Source organism: Helianthus annuus, chromosome 17 (assembly GCF_002127325.2).
Source record: "Helianthus annuus cultivar XRQ/B chromosome 17, HanXRQr2.0-SUNRISE, whole genome shotgun sequence".
Lineage (NCBI taxonomy): Eukaryota > Viridiplantae > Streptophyta > Magnoliopsida > Asterales > Asteraceae > Helianthus > Helianthus annuus.
The window spans coordinates 6,209,925-6,230,805 of NC_035449.2; the positions used below are offsets into that span (position 1 = coordinate 6,209,925).

A 20,881-nucleotide genomic window follows, 5' to 3' on the forward strand; every position below is an offset into this window, starting at 1 on the left:
ACGCCCCGGAGGCGGTGGTGCAGGCGTGATGGGGCGTTTTTAGGGAAAAACCGCCCAAAACCCTTTCCACTACGGGTGCTTTTATGACTTTTTGAATGTGTTAAAAAAGAGATTTTGAGAAGTTAGAGAAATATGACTTTTGCAAACTCCTTATATTTTTTTTGCAAAATTCAATAAGGAGGTTGAAAAGGAATCTCAAACACCCCCATGACATTCATATTATATCACTATTACACTATTAGAAGATCCAAACATGCATTAAGCAGTATCACGATAGTGCTCAAGTGGTAAGGAGGTGCGAATCTGTTGTAGAAATCTAGGAATCAAACCTTAGCACCAACCGATTTACTCTGAAACACACGTAATTTACCTCCTTCATATTGGCCGTGAGACCGGTCGATAGGGTAAGCCTAGTGGTGGCGTACACCATTTCCATTTACATTAATAAAAATATGATAAAAGTATATTCAAAAGGGTAAAAATGAAACTTATAGTATTTACAATATTTTGTGTAACCCAAAACTTAAGATTATTTTGATGAAACAAGTTATACAATAAAACCGGGTTTTGGTATACGGCCGGTTCATTAATGGTACGATTCGATCCAAGCTAGATATCATACTAATATTAAAGTAGTACTATATGGTACAATTTTTTAACGACAAATTTGAATCACTAACGGATCACTGAAGTATCATTGTGTCATCAACGGAACCACCCGATTATATCCATCTCCACTAGGCAATAACGCATATACACCGTTTCATAAAAAAACCCCAATAAATCTTAAAAAAAAACTCTTTTGTGAGAATCGAATCCAGAACTTGTCGTATCCTTTAGGTTCACTATCAATATAGTATACTCACATATAGTACCATTGCTTGCACCACCATTAATATTAACTATGTCAACTTTTTTTTGAAAATTAACTATGTCAACTATTCTAAATTAAACAAATAAATATCTTGGTTAATGGTGATACGAGGTCAAATTCTCCTAATGGAATATTTTAATATAATTTAAATAAAATACGTATATATAAGCGTGGGTGTTTGAAGCAGAATCAAGATCCACATTCTTAGTTGAAAACTCCAAGACATGAAAAATATAAACAAAATAAAACTCGTATTATAAGAAAAGATTCGTATCGTTATGTTATTAAACATATTATTACACATTAATTCACCTGTTTTTGTATCTGATATTTTTTAATCACCTCTTTAATGCACTTGTCGTAATTCATTCTTTGTCAGCTTCCTTCGGCAAAATCAAAAGGCTTCTAATTTTTATACTTGAGTTAAATGTTATTTTAGTCTCTGGTTTTATCCATTTTGTCAGTTTAGTCCAAATGTTTTATTTTTTGTCTGTGGGTTCAGTGGCGGAACCAGAACTTCTTTGCCAGAGGGTCATCATAAGACTCTCTTTTCTATCGGCTACAACTAGAGAGTCTAAAACATGTTTTTCCTAGAAAAATCTCAGATTGTACATATAAAAATCTTACAAATTTCTATTTCCGGGGGGTCAGCGGACCCTCTTGACCCCCCTCTGGTTCCGCCCCTGTGTGGGTCTAAAAAGATTTCACTGTTGCCATTTTAGTCCACTGGATTAACTTCATCCATTTTTTCTATAAACGAGAAGGGCAATTCGGTCATTTTATATGGCCGAATTGCTCTTCCAGTTAACAGAATTACATATAAAATGACCTAATTGCCCTTCTCGTTAACAGGAAACATGGATGAAATTAACCCAGTGGACTAAAATGGCAACGGTAAAACCTTTTTAGACCTACAAACGAAAAATGAAACCTTTGGACTAAACTGATAAAATAGCTCAAACCACAGAGACTAAAATGACATATAACTCTTTATACTTTATTAAAATATCTATTTTCTTAATTTTACAGATTTTGTTATGAATTTTTTTTTTTTTTTATTTCAAAATATTTGTAGCAAAATACAAGTTTAATTTTGTAATAATGATAGGTTTCAATAAGCTTCACTCACTATTTTAAAATCATTTTATTCATCATGAATACATGGATTCGCTTTTGAAGACATTAAGGGCATGTTTGGCTTAACTTATTGCTGATTTTTTTAAAAGTCCTTTTGGCAAAAATAAGTCAGGAAATCCTGACTTTTGCCTTCAAAAAAGGACTTTTGCCCTTAAACTGGAAAGCCAAACACTTCTTAAAAGGACTTTTACCCCTTTAAAAGTCTTTTTTTCTTCAAAATAAGGAACCCCAAACACCCACTAAAGTTTATAAAATAGTACGGTATGCACCGATTTAAACATGCATATAATACTTGATGCACTATATTTTTTTAATAATTGCACAGAGTGTATTCATTGATAAATACATTTGTTAACATGTGAAGCAAATGATTTCATTTAATTCATAATTATTTAGTAATAATAATTTGAATACACGTACCATTACCACTACATATGTTATGTATATGTGTCTATGGTTAACTGAAAGGTTTTCTATCACTACAAGAATGTTAGGCTTTAGCGGCGACTTCTAATATGTCGCAGCTAAAACTTGATCCGCGTCTCAGCCTTTTTTTACCACATTTGGCCGTCCGATAAATGGTTAATATCCAACGTTTAGGTACAATGGTCGCTGCTAAAGGCTTTTAAGCGGGATAACAAGTTGATATATAGTTGAAAGATTTTGAGCTACGAGTTAATGAGCTATTATTAAGTTTAAATATTATGTAAATCTACAAGAATTGATACATGGTGGATATATAATTTAGGGAGTTAATATTCACACACTCCTCCTCTCCATCTCTCTCTATACATACATAGATATATAGAGAGATAGATAGAGTGAAAAATGATGTGAAAATAAGATTTAGGGGTGTGAAAATCATGAAAGCCATATATTATCTTTAGACCTAAAATACTAGCTTGAATAAGGTTGTCGGGCTTGGGATTGGTATAAAGTCGGGAGGGGATACCACGAGGGTGACATGGGCTGAGGTGAAAGGTGAGAGATGGCATTACGGGGTTTCTCTTAGGGTGGTGAAGCCAGATGGGAGAATAACCAAAGAAATATGGGTGGCGGTATGAGGCAGTGGGATGGGATGGTGATGTGGCTTCGGTATCTTGCGACCGCCTTGTTTCTCACCCATACAGGCAGTGGCGATGCTTGAAAATTTCCAACAGGGGGTCGGAAGTCACTGAACCTAAAAGTTCTTTATAAGTAATTTCTTTAAAAAACCGCGGGGTCGAAAACGTATATACCTAAAAAATTCTACACGAAACGTACATACATAACATTACTGAGCGAAAAGTTCGGGGGTCGGGCGCCCCTCCCGGCCCCTTGAAAGCTACGCCCTTGCATACAGGACGAGATGTGTCACACCCCAACCGATGGCGGAATCATCGGGGCGCGGCACTGAGCGAAACAGATTGTTCAGAAGTTTCCACAACAACTATCATACAATTCAGTTATATAACACGTCCCATACCGTGTCCCAAATAATAACAAGTTATCATAGAAATCAACTAAACAATATGGGAACTGTTCCGACAACTCAAGTTCTTAATTATTACAGACCGAATTAAATATTGTTTTACGACCTCTAGACGGCTAACTGTAGATCTTACTGACTACAGGTGCCAGTACAAGATCTACAGATAATTATGACCCTGGAGCAGGTATGTGGACACTGTCCTAAGGTCACAGGCTCCTAGAAGCTTATTATTGCCTCGCTTCCCTAGCACGCTAGTAGCTTAAACACCTGTCACATACGTTAAAATAAAAGTCAATACATATAATGTAAAGGTGAGTACACAAGTTTGATATAGCATATAAAGTTCGAATAGTTTACGCATAACCAAGCACGTACACAAGGGCAAACGATGCATGTAAATTATCAACATGGGACCATCGATACCAACGACTTCAAGTTGACTGTCCGAGACAGTTCGCAATACATGATTACCACCGTAACCCATGCAAGTAATTGTCCTTAGCAACCCCCGTGTGAACGGGTGCTGAGTCCAAACTATAGTACTACGTTGCTAAAGCAGGTAGATAGCACTCCACGTGTAAACATAATAAACAGCAATCATTTAGACAAGTAATACATGCAAGTAGGTTAGCGTTCAAATAGTTTGTGTTGTTTGTGAATTTGATAGATTACGTATGTAACACCCAAAAGTGCTGAAAGCAAAAAGGGATCGAGTATACTCACCGTGGTTGATCGTGGATTGAGAGGAGCACTGAGAATAGGTTAGCCTGAATAGTTCGATAACACAACGATGAGTAACGCGGAAAAAGTACACAATGTACTTGGATCGAGTAGGCCATTCGATCGGACAGCAGTTCGATCGAGTGGGCTGTTCGATTGGTTTGGAAGTCCGTTCGAACATCCATTCGATCGGCCGGCTGGCTCGATCGGCTGGTTCTTTCAAGTGGATTGTTTCTTCCTTTGATGTGAAGGATGTGTTTGTGTATGATGGTTTGTACTACCTTTCAGGTTGGCCGATCGAACAGCTGTTCGATCGGTTAGCCCAACCGATCGGCTAGCACTTCATTGTTTTCAAATATGTCACTCGATCGGTTGGCATGCTCGATCGGGTGACATCCCAATGTTTTGAAAAGTCTAAGTGTTTTGAAGTATAGTATCTCATGATTCGAGCAGTAATGATTACAATCGAGTGACGTAGTCGATCGAACAGTAACTCGTCAATACTACACTACATGAGTTTGTGGGACTAAGTGCTAGTCGATCGGTTAGCCTAGTCGATCGGCTGGCATAGTCGTTCGGTTGGGCTGTTCGATCGAACAGCCTAGCCGTTCGGCCAGCTTCTCGATTCGGTTAACCTATCACTTAACACTTGGTTATTCCCGTTATTTGTTGATGTTTTAGAGATATTTTGACTACGAGTTGAACCACAAAGCTGAAGTCCTTACTTAGTCTACTGACTCGAGCAGGAATCACCCAAACTCGGTCAGAGACGGTTTGGAACCCAAGTTTAACGTTTAACCCGAAATCGGTATATCTCTCGGTAGAACCCGAATCTTGAACCATGTGTTCGTTTAGATTGATTTATAAATCGGTTCAAGTCTCGTTTTCACCTTTTTGAGTGTAAAAGAGTTGAAAGATAGATGAAAACCCATCTTCCAATCCTTTTCCACCGTGAAATGTTAAGATCTTTGGGAGATTTTAGGTTATTTATGTGGAAATCGGTTAGATCTAGCTTATTCATGGTTGAATGATGCCAAAACTTAGTGTTCTTGAAGAACACATGATGACATCACCCAAGAACACCTAGATCTTGGTGATTTCATGGATGAAATCCAAGTGTTGAAAGATAGAAAGATGTAGAATCGATTAATGAACAAGAACGTACAAGGATTAGAGCGAAATACTTACCGGTTTGAGAGAAATCTGAGATTTAGTGAGAAGAAGAGGCTGGTCGGTCAGAGCTTTTCCAAAAGTGGAAAGTTTGACAAGGACAGCCCTATTTATAGGCTTCCAAAAGAGGAAAGGGTCAGCTGATCGAACAGCATCCCTGATCGAGCAGCTGCCTGATCGAACAGCCTGTTCGATCGGCTAGCCTGTTCGATCAGGTTGCCCTGTTCGATCGGCTAGCCTGTTCGATCAGGTTGCCCTGTTCGATCGGCTAGCCTGTTCGATCAGGTTGCCCTGTTCGATCGGCTTGCCTGGTTTTGAGTGTTTCGCGACGATTTTTGATATTTCGACTTCGATGAACGATGATTTGAGAATGATAGAATTCCTAATCAAATTACTTTTAGTCCCAACTACTATGTCTAACGTACGAGCATCCTTACAACCTATTTTCAAAGTCGGTTTCGATTGAGTTTGATTCACCTTTGAGTCTTGATTGATTTGATTGATTCACCACACACTTTAACATAAAAGTAAACATGCACAAGTAACACATAAGGCACACACACACGTATAAAAAGTACTAAAATCCCCACACTTGAGTTTGATGATTGATTTGATTAGCTTGATTATTGATTGACTAGCTTTATTGCGTTGTTACTTCCTATTATTCACAGTCGGTCGTTGATTCATAGTTCGATTATCGGCCGTTTAGTTTGATTATACAACACTTACTCCAAATAATACGAAAATCAAAATGAAACTAAATGAAATTAATCTTTATTGATCTTTAATTCCAATAACAGTCAACACTTGACTTTGACTTTTGGGAAAACACGGGGTGTTACAGTCTCCCCTCCTTTAGGGAATTTCGTCCCGAAATTAGGCCGAGAACCGTACATCGCCGTGTGATTTTACCAATTTGATGCTTCAGATCTATCTGAACAACTGCGGGTACTTGGCCTTCATGTCACTTTCGAGTTCCCAAGTGAACTCCGCGCCTCGTTTGCCTTCCCATCGTACTTTTACAATAGGAATGCGAGAGCGTCTGAGTTGCTTGGTCTGTCGGTCCATGATTTCGACAGGCTTTTCCACGAAGTGTAGCGTCTCATTGACCTGAAGATCGTCGAGTGGTATTATTGCGTCGTGGTCGGCTACGCATTTTCGAAGGTTTGAAATATGGAAAGTCGGGTGGACATTGCTGAGTTCCTCCGGTAATTCGAGTTTGTAGGCAACTTTACCGATCCTTTCCAGAATCTTAAAAGGTCCAACAAATCGAGGCGCAAGTTTCCCTCTTTTGCCGAATCGGACTACTCCCTTCCAAGGTGATACCTTTAGGAGCACGTAGTCGCCAACTGCAAATTCGCGGGGCCTGCGTCGTTTATCGGCGTACATCTTTTGTCTGTCCCGGGCCTTCACCAAATTTTCCCTTATCTGGTGGATCTTGTCAGTCGTTTCTTGCAGAATCTCGGGCCCAGTCAATTGTGAATGACCGACCTCGTGCCATACAATAGGCGAGCGACATCTCCTACCATACAAGGCTTCGAAAGGTGCCATTTCGATGCTGGAGTGATAGCTATTATTGTACGAAAATTCGACCAACGGTAGGTGTTTGCTCCAACTACCACCAAAATCGATAACACACGCACGGAGCATGTCTTCAATAGTACGAATCGTTCTTTCAGTCTGCCCGTCGGTTTACGGGTGGAATGCGGTACTCAAATTCAGCGTCGTACCCAGAGCTGCTTGAAAAGTTTCCCACAATCTCGATGTAAACCGAGCGTCGCGATCAGAAATGATGTCTCGAGGCGTACCATGATTCTTAATGATCTCGTCGGTGTAGATTTGGGCTAGCTTGGCCACCTTATAGTCTTCTCGTATTGGCAAAAAGTGGGCTGATTTGGTCAGACGGTCGACTATAACCCAAATACTGTCGTGACCTGATGGCGTGGTCGGAAGCTTAGTTATGAAATCCATAGCTATGCTTTCCCACTTCCATACGGGTATCGGCGGTTGTTCGAGTAAGCCTGAGGGTCTTTGGTGTTCAGCCTTGACTCTTGCACAAGTTAAACAGCTACCAACATATAGAGCAATATCCCTTTTCATCCCAGGCCACCAGTACTTGTAGCGAAGGTCCTGGTACATTTTGTCCGCACCGGGATGAATGGAATATCGGGATTTGTGGGCTTCGTTCATGATGATCTTTCGCAAATCTGTCCTCCTCGGAATCCAGATTCGGTCCAGATAATAGAATATCCCGTTGGCTTTGCTCACGAGCTGAGTCCCATCGTGATAGATTCGTTCTTTCTTCAACGTACGCTCGTTAAAGCAAGCGTGTTGTGCTTCGCGGATGAGAGCTTCGAGGTTATACTGAGCCTGGATGTTTCGAACACCTATCACGTAATTCTTTCTGCTGAGGGCGTCTGCAACTACATTCGCCTTGCCTGGGTGATAACGGATCTCACAGTCGTAATCGTTGAGAAGTTCTACCCATCGGCGTTGACGCATATTGAGTTCCCTCTGGTTAAAGATATGTTGTAGGCTCTTGTGATCGGTGAAGATCGTACACTTTGTACCATACAGATAGTGTCGCCAAATCTTTAAGGCAAAGACAACTGCGCCTAGCTCAAGGTCATGGGTTGTATAGTTCTTCTCGTGGATTTTGAGCTGTCGAGATGCGTAAGCTATAACCTTGTCTCGTTGCATGAGAACACAGCCAAGTCCAAGGTTTGAAGCATCACAATAGACAACGAAGTCATCGCTTCCGTCCGGCAGTGTAAGAACTGGTGCATGGCACAGCATGTGTTTGAGGGTTTGGAAGGCAGTCTCCTGCGCGGTTCCCCACACAAAAGGCTTGTCTTTATGAGTAAGGGAGGTAAGCGGTACAGAAATCTTTGAGAATCCTTCGATGAATCGCCGGTAGTAACCAGCTAGTCCGAGAAAAGAGCGAACTTCTGACGGATTCCTTGGCGTAACCCATCCCTGGACTGCCTCAATCTTTGCAGGATCAACGTGTATACCCCGACTATTCACAATGTGACCCAGAAATTGAACCTCCTCCAACCAGAACTCACACTTGGAGAATTTGGCGTAGAGTTGGTTTCCCTGAAGCAACTCGAGAACCAATCGCAAATGCTGCGCATGTTCGGCCCTCGATCTGGAATAGATCAGGACATCGTCGATGAATACAATGACGAAACGGTCTAAGAACGGTTTACACACGCGATTCATCAGATCCATGAAGACCGCGGGTGCGTTGGTCAAACCAAAAGGCATGACAACAAATTCGTAGTGGCCGTATCGGGTTCGAAAAGCGGTTTTGGGTATGTCTTCCTCTTGAATCCGCAACTGATGGTAGCCTGAACGTAGATCAATCTTGGAGAAACACTGAGCACCTTGTAATTGGTCAAACAGATCATCGATTCTTGGTAAGGGGTATCGGTTCTTGATGGTCAGCTTGTTCAATTCCCGGTAATCGATGCACATTCGGAACGACCCGTCCTTCTTTTTGACGAAAAGGACTGGTGCGCCCCATGGAGAAGTGCTCGGGCGAATGAAGCCTTTTTCAAGTAACTCTTGGAGTTGGTTTGAGAGTTCTCGCATCTCAGATGGAGCGAGTCGATACGGAGCTTTGGCCACTAGGTTGGCTCCTGGAATAAGGTCGATTCGAAAGTCGATATCACGACTTGGAGGTAATCCAGGAAGATCATCAGGGAATACCTGAGGAAATTCTCGGACAACGGGAACATCGTTGACTTCAACTTTCCTTTTCTTGTCCGTCTCTGCTACAACAATGTTGGCCAAGAAGGCTCGATATTCCTTGCGGAGATATTTGCGAGCTTGAAGACAGGACATGAGCTTGAGATCTTTTGCAGTAGTTTCACCATAAACACATAGAATATCACCACTAGCTAGCACAAAACGAATCATCTTATCGGAACACACAACTTCAGCACGGTTTTCACGAAGAAAGTCCATGCCTACTATGACATCGAAACTTCCGAGCTGCATCGGGATGAGATTAATCGGAAATATATGATTGTTGAGCTTGAGGGTACAATCACGGAGCACAGAATTGACAGCAATGGTTCTTCCGGTAGCGACTTCTACTTCGAAGGGTGACGAAAGATAAGAGCGCTTACGTATAAGAAGTTTCTCAAACTCAAATGACACAAAGCAGTTATCGGCTCCAGTGTCAAACAAACATGATGCATATATACCATTCACAAGGAACGTACCGTTGACCACGTTGTTATCAGCTTGAGCCTGGCGTGCATTGATGTTGAAAGTTCTGGCGTGAGCGGCTTGTTGTTGAGGCTGCTGTTGTTGTTGCTGGGGTTGTTGAGCTTCTTGTTTCACCACTCTGTTCGGGCACCGGTTTGCGAAGTGGTTAGGGTCACCACATGCAAAGCAGGTCCGAACGTTGTTTGCCGGGGCCTGTGCAGCTTGAGGAGCTTGAGGAGCAGGTAGCAGGGCTTGGTTAACAGCGGCTTGAGCTTGCGTTTGACGAGGACCATAGCGGCAATTCGCAGTGAAATGCCCGTAAACGTTGCAGTGGGCACAGTAACGGCAAGCCACACCCACCGGGTGATGATAAGAACATGTAGCACAGAGTGGGTGGGGGCCGGTGTACGCACGCTTAGCCGGCGGCGCATTGATCACTGGCGCAGTGCGCTGTGGTTGCTGCTGTTGTGGCGGTACTGACTGAAGAGGAGCAGCATTGGTTGCGGCGGCGCAATTCTTGTTCTTCTTTCTTCTTCTCGAGGACTTGGAGGCTTGAGCAGTAGGGTTGTCGGTTGATGCGGTAGTAACTTGATGCAACGACTTGGATGGCTTATCCCAGACACCAGCCTTAACTCGCTTGTCGTTAATCTCGGCAGCGAGTAGGTAGGTTTCCTCGATTGATGCGGGTTTGGCGGCGAACACATAATCTGCAACACAATCCGGAAGAGCACGGATGTATTTCTTGATGGTCATCTCAGGAGTCTTGACCTGGTCTGGACAGATAATGCTCAGTTGTTTGAAACGGGCGGTGAGACCAGCGTTGTCGCCCTCCTTCTGCTTGATGGTCCAGAACTCATCCTCCAACTTTTGGCGTTCGTGGGGAGGACAGAACTCGTCCAGCATGATAGCTTTCAGTTCCTCCCACGTCAGCTCGTAGGCAGCGTCGTTCCCGCGCTTATTCCTTTCGGCTGTCCACCAGTCCAGTGCCCGTGACTGGAAGACACCGGTAGCATTGAGAGTTCGAAGATGATCCGGGCATCCGCTTTGACGAAGGGTAACTTCCACAGAGTCAAACCAGTGAAATAAGCCTGTAGGGCCCTCTTCACCGGTGAACTCCTTCGGTCCACATGCCTTAAATTGCTTGAAACTGAACGAAGCTTTGCTGGGTTCAGTGAGGGTTCGGGATTCTTCCGACGACTTGCTGGAGTTTTCGTACACCTCACTGACAGCTTTCGCTACAGACCTCGAGATGAGCTTGGCGAGACGTCGGTCTCTCTTTTCCTGACGGGTAAGGTTTTGGCGGATTCTTGATGATGACGACATGGTCTGCAATAGACATCGCCATAGGGCTCAACACAACGTATTCGAATCTCGCACGTCTTAGTTTACTAAAGCTTAGAATCACGTCGCATCTCACGTCACGTATCACATATAAACACATAAGCACATAATCATAGAGGCACATAAGCACAGAAGCAATTAGAGCACATAAGCAATTAAACAATTAGAGCACTTAATTTCCTAAACACGTACTAAGTTTTATCACAGAGGTTGTCAGAAAACAGAAACCTATAACCACAAGTCGAGTGTCGTTCGTTTTGCGTATCGGATAGCATCACATTGTATCGTCTAACTTAGTCGTATAGCGTAGCATAGCACACTGGTTTCGTTTAGATCACATCAACAGGGGTTTGAATCGAGATAGGATAGCAACAAAGGTCACGCAGATTGATAACAAATGGAGCAATCAACGAATCTTAAAACACGTAAACAGGTAAATCATATAAAATCAACAAAGCAACACTCAAAATCGGAAAATGGATTGTCTGCGGCTACTAGACTTCGACTAACCATGGCAATTTAACTATTCACAGTTGACTTGTCGTAACTTTCGACTCTAGGGGACATGTTTCTGCCTCGATTCTTGGGCATTATGCATGCGCATTCTAGGCCATACTCGTGAGTTCAGGTCGTTGGAGTCCGTCAATTGCCTTGGCGAGATAGAATAAGGTCGGAATAACTGCCAAGGTTAGGGTTTCACCCCTAGCTCAGCAATTTCTTCCTTGTTTTAAGAAAATTTAGAGGAAAATTTTCATCAAATTACGGGTTTCAGCCCCGTTTGTTGTTAGAAATTTGCACAAAGTAATTGGCAAAAATTTGTAATTTAGGCAGGAATTTGAGGGTTTCACTCCTAATCCCGTCCAAATTACAAAATTTGGCTCGGAGTTTCGGATGTATGATAGAATAGAAGGAAACAACATAAAATAAGCACATAATCCTGGTCTCTTGGTTCCTAACTATAGTCTAGGTCTCTAAGACAGCGATCCGGACTAGATCGTGTCTAACCTAATTCCCTATAGTTATGGCTCTGATACCAATCTGTCACACCCCAACCGATGGCGGAATCATCGGGGCGCGGCACTGAGCGAAACAGATTGTTCAGAAGTTTCCACAACAACTATCATACAATTCAGTTATATAACACGTCCCATACCGTGTCCCAAATAATAACAAGTTATCATAGAAATCAACTAAACAATATGGGAACTGTTCCGACAACTCAAGTTCTTAATTATTACAGACCGAATTAAATATTGTTTTACGACCTCTAGACGGCTAACTGTAGATCTTACTGACTACAGGTGCCAGTACAAGATCTACAGATAATTATGACCCTGGAGCAGGTATGTGGACACTGTCCTAAGGTCACAGGCTCCTAGAAGCTTATTATTGCCTCGCTTCCCTAGCACGCTAGTAGCTTAAACACCTGTCACATACGTTAAAATAAAAGTCAATACATATAATGTAAAGGTGAGTACACAAGTTTGATATAGCATATAAAGTTCGAATAGTTTACGCATAACCAAGCACGTACACAAGGGCAAACGATGCATGTAAATTATCAACATGGGACCATCGATACCAACGACTTCAAGTTGACTGTCCGAGACAGTTCGCAATACATGATTACCACCGTAACCCATGCAAGTAATTGTCCTTAGCAACCCCCGTGTGAACGGGTGCTGAGTCCAAACTATAGTACTACGTTGCTAAAGCAGGTAGATAGCACTCCACGTGTAAACATAATAAACAGCAATCATTTAGACAAGTAATACATGCAAGTAGGTTAGCGTTCAAATAGTTTGTGTTGTTTGTGAATTTGATAGATTACGTATGTAACACCCAAAAGTGCTGAAAGCAAAAAGGGATCGAGTATACTCACCGTGGTTGATCGTGGATTGAGAGGAGCACTGAGAATAGGTTAGCCTGAATAGTTCGATAACACAACGATGAGTAACGCGGAAAAAGTACACAATGTACTTGGATCGAGTAGGCCATTCGATCGGACAGCAGTTCGATCGAGTGGGCTGTTCGATTGGTTTGGAAGTCCGTTCGAACATCCATTCGATCGGCCGGCTGGCTCGATCGGCTGGTTCTTTCAAGTGGATTGTTTCTTCCTTTGATGTGAAGGATGTGTTTGTGTATGATGGTTTGTACTACCTTTCAGGTTGGCCGATCGAACAGCTGTTCGATCGGTTAGCCCAACCGATCGGCTAGCACTTCATTGTTTTCAAATATGTCACTCGATCGGTTGGCATGCTCGATCGGGTGACATCCCAATGTTTTGAAAAGTCTAAGTGTTTTGAAGTATAGTATCTCATGATTCGAGCAGTAATGATTACAATCGAGTGACGTAGTCGATCGAACAGTAACTCGTCAATACTACACTACATGAGTTTGTGGGACTAAGTGCTAGTCGATCGGTTAGCCTAGTCGATCGGCTGGCATAGTCGTTCGGTTGGGCTGTTCGATCGAACAGCCTAGCCGTTCGGCCAGCTTCTCGATTCGGTTAACCTATCACTTAACACTTGGTTATTCCCGTTATTTGTTGATGTTTTAGAGATATTTTGACTACGAGTTGAACCACAAAGCTGAAGTCCTTACTTAGTCTACTGACTCGAGCAGGAATCACCCAAACTCGGTCAGAGACGGTTTGGAACCCAAGTTTAACGTTTAACCCGAAATCGGTATATCTCTCGGTAGAACCCGAATCTTGAACCATGTGTTCGTTTAGATTGATTTATAAATCGGTTCAAGTCTCGTTTTCACCTTTTTGAGTGTAAAAGAGTTGAAAGATAGATGAAAACCCATCTTCCAATCCTTTTCCACCGTGAAATGTTAAGATCTTTGGGAGATTTTAGGTTATTTATGTGGAAATCGGTTAGATCTAGCTTATTCATGGTTGAATGATGCCAAAACTTAGTGTTCTTGAAGAACACATGATGACATCACCCAAGAACACCTAGATCTTGGTGATTTCATGGATGAAATCCAAGTGTTGAAAGATAGAAAGATGTAGAATCGATTAATGAACAAGAACGTACAAGGATTAGAGCGAAATACTTACCGGTTTGAGAGAAATCTGAGATTTAGTGAGAAGAAGAGGCTGGTCGGTCAGAGCTTTTCCAAAAGTGGAAAGTTTGACAAGGACAGCCCTATTTATAGGCTTCCAAAAGAGGAAAGGGTCAGCTGATCGAACAGCATCCCTGATCGAGCAGCTGCCTGATCGAACAGCCTGTTCGATCGGCTAGCCTGTTCGATCAGGTTGCCCTGTTCGATCGGCTAGCCTGTTCGATCAGGTTGCCCTGTTCGATCGGCTAGCCTGTTCGATCAGGTTGCCCTGTTCGATCGGCTTGCCTGGTTTTGAGTGTTTCGCGACGATTTTTGATATTTCGACTTCGATGAACGATGATTTGAGAATGATAGAATTCCTAATCAAATTACTTTTAGTCCCAACTACTATGTCTAACGTACGAGCATCCTTACAACCTATTTTCAAAGTCGGTTTCGATTGAGTTTGATTCACCTTTGAGTCTTGATTGATTTGATTGATTCACCACACACTTTAACATAAAAGTAAACATGCACAAGTAACACATAAGGCACACACACACGTATAAAAAGTACTAAAATCCCCACACTTGAGTTTGATGATTGATTTGATTAGCTTGATTATTGATTGACTAGCTTTATTGCGTTGTTACTTCCTATTATTCACAGTCGGTCGTTGATTCATAGTTCGATTATCGGCCGTTTAGTTTGATTATACAACACTTACTCCAAATAATACGAAAATCAAAATGAAACTAAATGAAATTAATCTTTATTGATCTTTAATTCCAATAACAGTCAACACTTGACTTTGACTTTTGGGAAAACACGGGGTGTTACAAGATGCGCGATAGTGATGTGGCTTATATGCCCAAACTTTCATTTGACATGACACCCACAAGCACAAGGGTATATTTAAATTGGTGAACAAGAACCAAACTACTTCAAACTAAAGCTTCCTTTAAATAACAATTTCATTTGATTTTTGGTTGACATAAAACCTACAACCATTGGAGCCACGACTTTAGTTCTTTAGTTTATAAGTCCATGCTTGGTTTGCTTTATATACAAGTTGAAGTAAGAAAACAAAGGTTACAAAGAACATTCATTCCTACTATGCACATGTAGCTTTTTAATATGTTGGTAATTCTAGTGATTTCTTAATAAACGTTACAAAATAAAACATCATAGCCTAACAAAAGGTCTAATCATACGATAAACATAAAAAGCGAACGACTTCACCATTAAAATCATCTCAAAAAGGTAAGCTTTTTGAGGATGAATTATGTAAAGTAACCGACGACTTCAAATGCTCTAACGACACAAACTCTTGCCGTAAATTTGCCCTTTTCACTATCTTTCTCATATTGCTCAGCAAGCTTTGTTCTACCAAGTGCTTTACCGCATTTCTATTTGAAAAACCACTTGATGAGTCCGGTGATTCAGCATTATCACCGGACCCACAAAGGGGCGCTGACAAAGTCGTCCCTGCACCTCCTCTAGTGTTTTCTGAAACTTGTTTCCCTTTGTCGGTTCTCAAGATCTCTAGAATCCTAGATGATCTTTTTTGTGCTAAAGTACTACCCAAAAGAGTTAATTCTAGCAACGAAGACTTGATCCCCGCCTCGATCATGGCTTGTTGATCTTCACTCGACTTGTAAGCCATCACCATTAAAATGTATGCCACCTTCTCTTGGCAATTCGGCGAATCCATCCAACTTAAAACATCCACTAAAATTGTAAACGCATCATGCACAGCACTAACCGCCCGTCGACCCTCAGGGGTCGACACAACATTAGACAGAATCAAAAGTATTCTCTCACTTATCTCCGCATCTCCTCCAATCGCGCTCAACAAAAATTGTACAAAGCCATCAATCTCAATCATCCGCAAAACATTCGTCGCCAAAATAGATATATTGTATAGTGCCCTTAAACAATCTTGAACCACTTGCGAATCCATGTCCTCGGTTTTGGTTTCCGCCTTGATCAATCCTCTTAGGGTTTTGATCAAGAATGAGACAGCCCCAGAAGATCCTATGACAACTTTGTTTGAATCAAAGGCACTTAATCCAAGAAAATTCGCAATTACTGCAGCTGTCACATCAGGTAAACACTCTTTTGGAGGCGTAACTAGATCAAGCATCTTGTGTACCCCTCCCGCTTCAACAATAGCGGATTTATTCCTGAAAAAAATCGCGTTATAACTTATAAACATTAACATTAACTCAAAGCCACACATTAAGACCAGGGGAGCTGATTTTTCGCTCGCAGTGTTAATTTTATCAAAAATTTCCAAAATTTTGTTTTATGTAGTGTAAAATATTTAATTTACAAATTTTTCGTTTAAGTTCCGCCACTGATGAAAACCGTAACCGAATCAAATTACACTAATATTAACCAAACATCTTACATATCATTTCCAATTCCAAGATTAAGCAAAGCATATAGAGCCTCTATATGTGAATCAACATCTTCACAATCAAGCATTGCAACAAGCAATGGAATCACTCCGATCAACCCGAAATTCATTCGAGCTTCCGAATCGGTTTTCGCCAACTCTCTAACATCTTTCGCTCCTCGTAACACGGCATCGTTTTCTCCACTCTGCAACCGCTTCATGGTCTCTTTCATCATCACATTCTTTTCCTCCGATGAAGGTTCCGGCGGCAGCTTGATCACCGGCGGTGAGTTGATGGGTTTGTTGTGGCGGGATATTCCGCAGCTGCAGCGCATGGTGGCGATGAGTTTGCGGCGGCAGGAGGACCAGAGGCTGAAGTTTTGTTGTGGGTTTGGCATTTTGTTGGGATTAGAATTAGTGCATTGTGGTTATGAACTGCTCTGAATAATGTTATTTGTGATGTGGGGTGACAAAGTCACATGGTGGTACGTTGGATTCAGGGCTTGTTTGAGCACTCAAGTAAAGTGTAAAAGGTGAAGTTTATTGCAGAAGAAGACAGAGACTGTGTAGATTGATGCTGAGAGAGAGAGAGAGAGAGAGAAACCTCCAACAAGATGATTTTATAAAGTAGCATGAGTTTTACTTTTATAGAAAAAAAGTGAATAGGATGGGGGGTTAAAGTGTATAACTTATACACTTATACCCGTCACGCACCATGCCGGATGCCCAGATGGCATGTGGTGTCGGGTTTTTTTTTTCAGAAAAGCCGGTCCGGTTTTTTAATCGGTTTTGGTTTTTTTTATGGCACAAAAACCGGCTTTTAAACCAATTTGATATGAGGAGAACCTAAACCGGTACTAACTGGTTTGATTCGGTTTTTAACCGGTTTGGGTAAAAAAATGGTTTTTAACTGATCTAAACTGGTTTTTAAACCAGTTCAGTCTTTAAACTCGCTACAAATGTCACGAAGAAGAACCGGTCCATAACCGTCGGGTCAGGTTGAGCCCGAATGTAAGACCCTAATGCGTATTTGACTAAAAGTCGCAGCGGAAGTTCAAGCCATAAACTTTCTTTCCTTATAATTACCTTGACTTACTTAAAACTTCATTTTAATACAACCTTTTCACATGAAGTCATCAATTGACTCATTTACAATTAAATGCATGACATGGGTTTTCTAAATTTCAACACCAACGTTTCCGTACAATCTGTCTTGTGACTCGATCCTCGATCTCTAATCCTTGAAGATCCTCGTGACTCGTACAACCTGCACTCACCACATTCATTCATACATTAGCACACATTATATAAACAAGATTCATTCACAAACACTTCACTGTTCGTCATTTTTCAAACTTTAAGCATTACATCTGCGTATCCATTCCCTGGTGAGGCTTCAGTAATGTACCTGCATTACCTTTCATTCTCAAGGTACACCATTAAAACGTTAACACTCAACGTGTCTAAATCATGCTTATATACATACTTACATACAAACATACATTCACATCTACATACATACATATCTTTCCTCCAACTTTACATACATGCATACACTCATACATGTCTTTATACATACGTACGTTCACATCTACATACGTACATACCTTTCTTACATCTTTACATACATGCATACACTCATACATACCTTTATACATACATACATACACATCTATATACGTAAAGGAAATTCTTAACTTAGAATCCCACAATTAGGTACCATATTACTACATATTCTTTAGGATCCCACCTTTGGGTACCATATTACTACTTATTCTTTAGGATCCCACCTTTGGGTACCATATTACTACATATTCTTTAGGATCCCACCTTTGGGTACCATATTACTACTTATTCTTTAGGATCCCACCTTTGGGTACCATATTACTACATATTCTTTAGGATCCCACCTTTGGGTACCATATTACTACATATTCTTTAGGATCCCACCTTTGGGTACCATATTACTACATATTCTTTAGGATCCCACCTTTGGGTACCATATTACTACTTATTCTTTAGGATCCCACCTTTGGGTACCATATTACTACATATTCTTTAGGATCCCACCTTTGGGTACCATATTACTACTTATTCTTTAGGATCCCACCTTTGGGTACCATATTACTACTTATTCTTTAGGATCCCACCTTTGGGTACCATATTACTACTTATTCTTTAGGATCCCACCTTTGGGTACCATATTACTACATATTCTTTAGGATCCCACCTTTGGGTACCATATTACTACTTATTCTTTAGGATCCCACCTTTGGGTACCATATTACTACATATTCTTTAGGATCCCACCTTTGGGTACCATATTACTACTTATTCTTTAGGATCCCACCTTTGGGTACCATATTACTACATATTCTTTAGGATCCCACCTTTGGGTACCATATTACTACTTATTCTTTAGGATCCCACCTTTGGGTACCATATTACTACATATTCTTTAGGATCCCACCTTTGGGTACCATATTACTACTTATTCTTTAGGATCCCACCTTTGGGTACCATATTACTACATATTCTTTAGGATCCCACCTTTGGGTACCCCTACCCGTCGGCGACGCCCTCTAGTTTTTTTGCAGTTTTCTGCAGGTTCGTTTCGTCGTCCGTACGCACTAAAACGCACGTAACTTTTGAACCGTTTACCCGTTTGACCTCCCGTTTCTTCCTACATGCTTGTAAATTCACATTCTATCATATGAACATAAAATCTTACCTCCGGATTACGGAAATCCTTAACTTACATACATTCGACTTAACTATTTTCTAACTATTTGACCCGTTAAGGGTATTCGCGCATTAATTGGTCTATGACTGACCAAACCATCATCCCCACTTCCATACCTGCCCAAAACATTACTCTAGTCGAATAACTTGCTTCTAAACCACTTTTAAGTTCGTTTACCCCAAAATACCCATCATGGGCATTTTGGTCAACCTTAAACCCATCATTTACGACGAAAGACCTTAACACATATTTGACCTCAAACATCATATTTAATTCATTACAACACTTTATCACTTACTTGTACTACGAAGTGATTACGGAAATCACTTACCTTTAGTGTTCGTATTCGCATCCGTTTCCTCGCCTCTTTTTGACCCGTTAACCTTCCATGCTTCCATCCATCTTGACATGATCCCTATACTTTCATGTCATCGCATTCACATTCTTGTTAGCATACATGATTGTACATATTAACAATCATATCAAATTCATGTTTCACATTTGACTTTCATTAGTCAATTCTAACAAGCATAAGGCATATTTCGACAAGTTAATCTTTCAAACTCATACAATTCATCGTGTCATCACATATAACACGTATGGATATAACACGCATCATATGACTTTCTATAATATCACAATTGTGACAAAAGTCCAACATTGCTACTTATGCACAGTTGACTTTCAAAAAGTCAACAATTTATCATATGAACTTTCGACTTAACCTCATACATCCATGTCATTATAGTAGACTATACTAATGACACTATATACATTTCATACTCACGATGCAATAAGCATACAACCACATGATCATCTAGTTATATGCACATACCAAACATATTTAATTCCGTTCATTCTAGTAACATAATTCTACAACTAACACCATGACCTATGCTTAACAACCCAACATCATTCTAACTTCATCCTATTCTAATGATCTCATATGCTTCACATTTAGTGTACTTTTACTTATCAATTTTGATTAAGCAATTATTCAAACATGTAGTAAACATCATACCACTCCAACATAGAGTACAATATTCTAATGCATACTTTTACTAAATAACATGGCCAACCAAATCCTACATGAATTCCATATAAAAATAGATTTCTCATGTTTATTTATCATCAAATACATCATATCCCCATATTATACGATTTCATCCATTACTTGCATACCATTTCATCTATTAATCCCACCTAGGCATTTCATCAAACACTTGGTGTGCATGCCACAATTTATGCATAATGTACAAGTGTTTCATGCTTTACTTCCTACTTCATGCTTTCATTCATCAATTAACACAAAAACATCAACAAATTCATATCACATTCAATCTACCTAACAAGAACGCATTACATACACCATAACACAACAAGATGTGAACAAGGATTGGACTTGGGTGATCATTCAAGTCATCATCCTTACCAAAACAAATGGGTTTCACCTCTAAACATCAAATTAACCTAAATCATGCATAACCCATGTTCAATATGATGATTCTAACACACACCCATTCACAATTTCATACAAATTCGCAATTTACATCATAACCCACTTCGTGAAAGATCACCAATCTAACTTTTAAGACATACCTTACAATCCCCTTGTGAAGGTGATCATTAATCCGTGTTCATTCATGAATTTAGACCTTGATTTGCCCTTCGATTTGATGATTCTTCACGTTTAGGGTTTCTTGAGCTCACATGAGAGCTCCTGCTCCTTTCTAGAACACACGAATGTGTGTGTTT

General features: G+C 40.7%; 1 protein-coding gene and 1 long non-coding RNA gene across 2 annotated transcripts; both read right to left on the reverse strand.

The window, feature by feature from the left end:
* Positions 1-15,028: 15,028 nt before the first annotated feature.
* Positions 15,029-16,983, reverse strand: LOC110868682 (U-box domain-containing protein 12). The gene is made up of 2 exons (XM_022117918.2): positions 16,396-16,983; positions 15,029-16,168 (listed from the first exon to the last, which is right to left on the reverse strand). The coding sequence occupies exons 1-2, from the start codon at positions 16,779-16,781 to the stop codon at positions 15,238-15,240; spliced, it is 1,317 nt and encodes a 438-aa protein (XP_021973610.1). The 5' UTR covers positions 16,782-16,983; the 3' UTR covers positions 15,029-15,237.
* A 457-nt stretch (positions 16,984-17,440) lies between these two features.
* On the reverse strand, positions 17,441-20,860 carry LOC118489078. The gene is made up of 3 exons (XR_004886100.1): positions 20,726-20,860; positions 19,458-19,541; positions 17,441-17,650 (listed from the first exon to the last, which is right to left on the reverse strand). It is a non-coding gene; the product is annotated as an uncharacterized LOC118489078 (long non-coding RNA).
* Between the last annotated feature and the right edge of the window lie 21 nt (positions 20,861-20,881).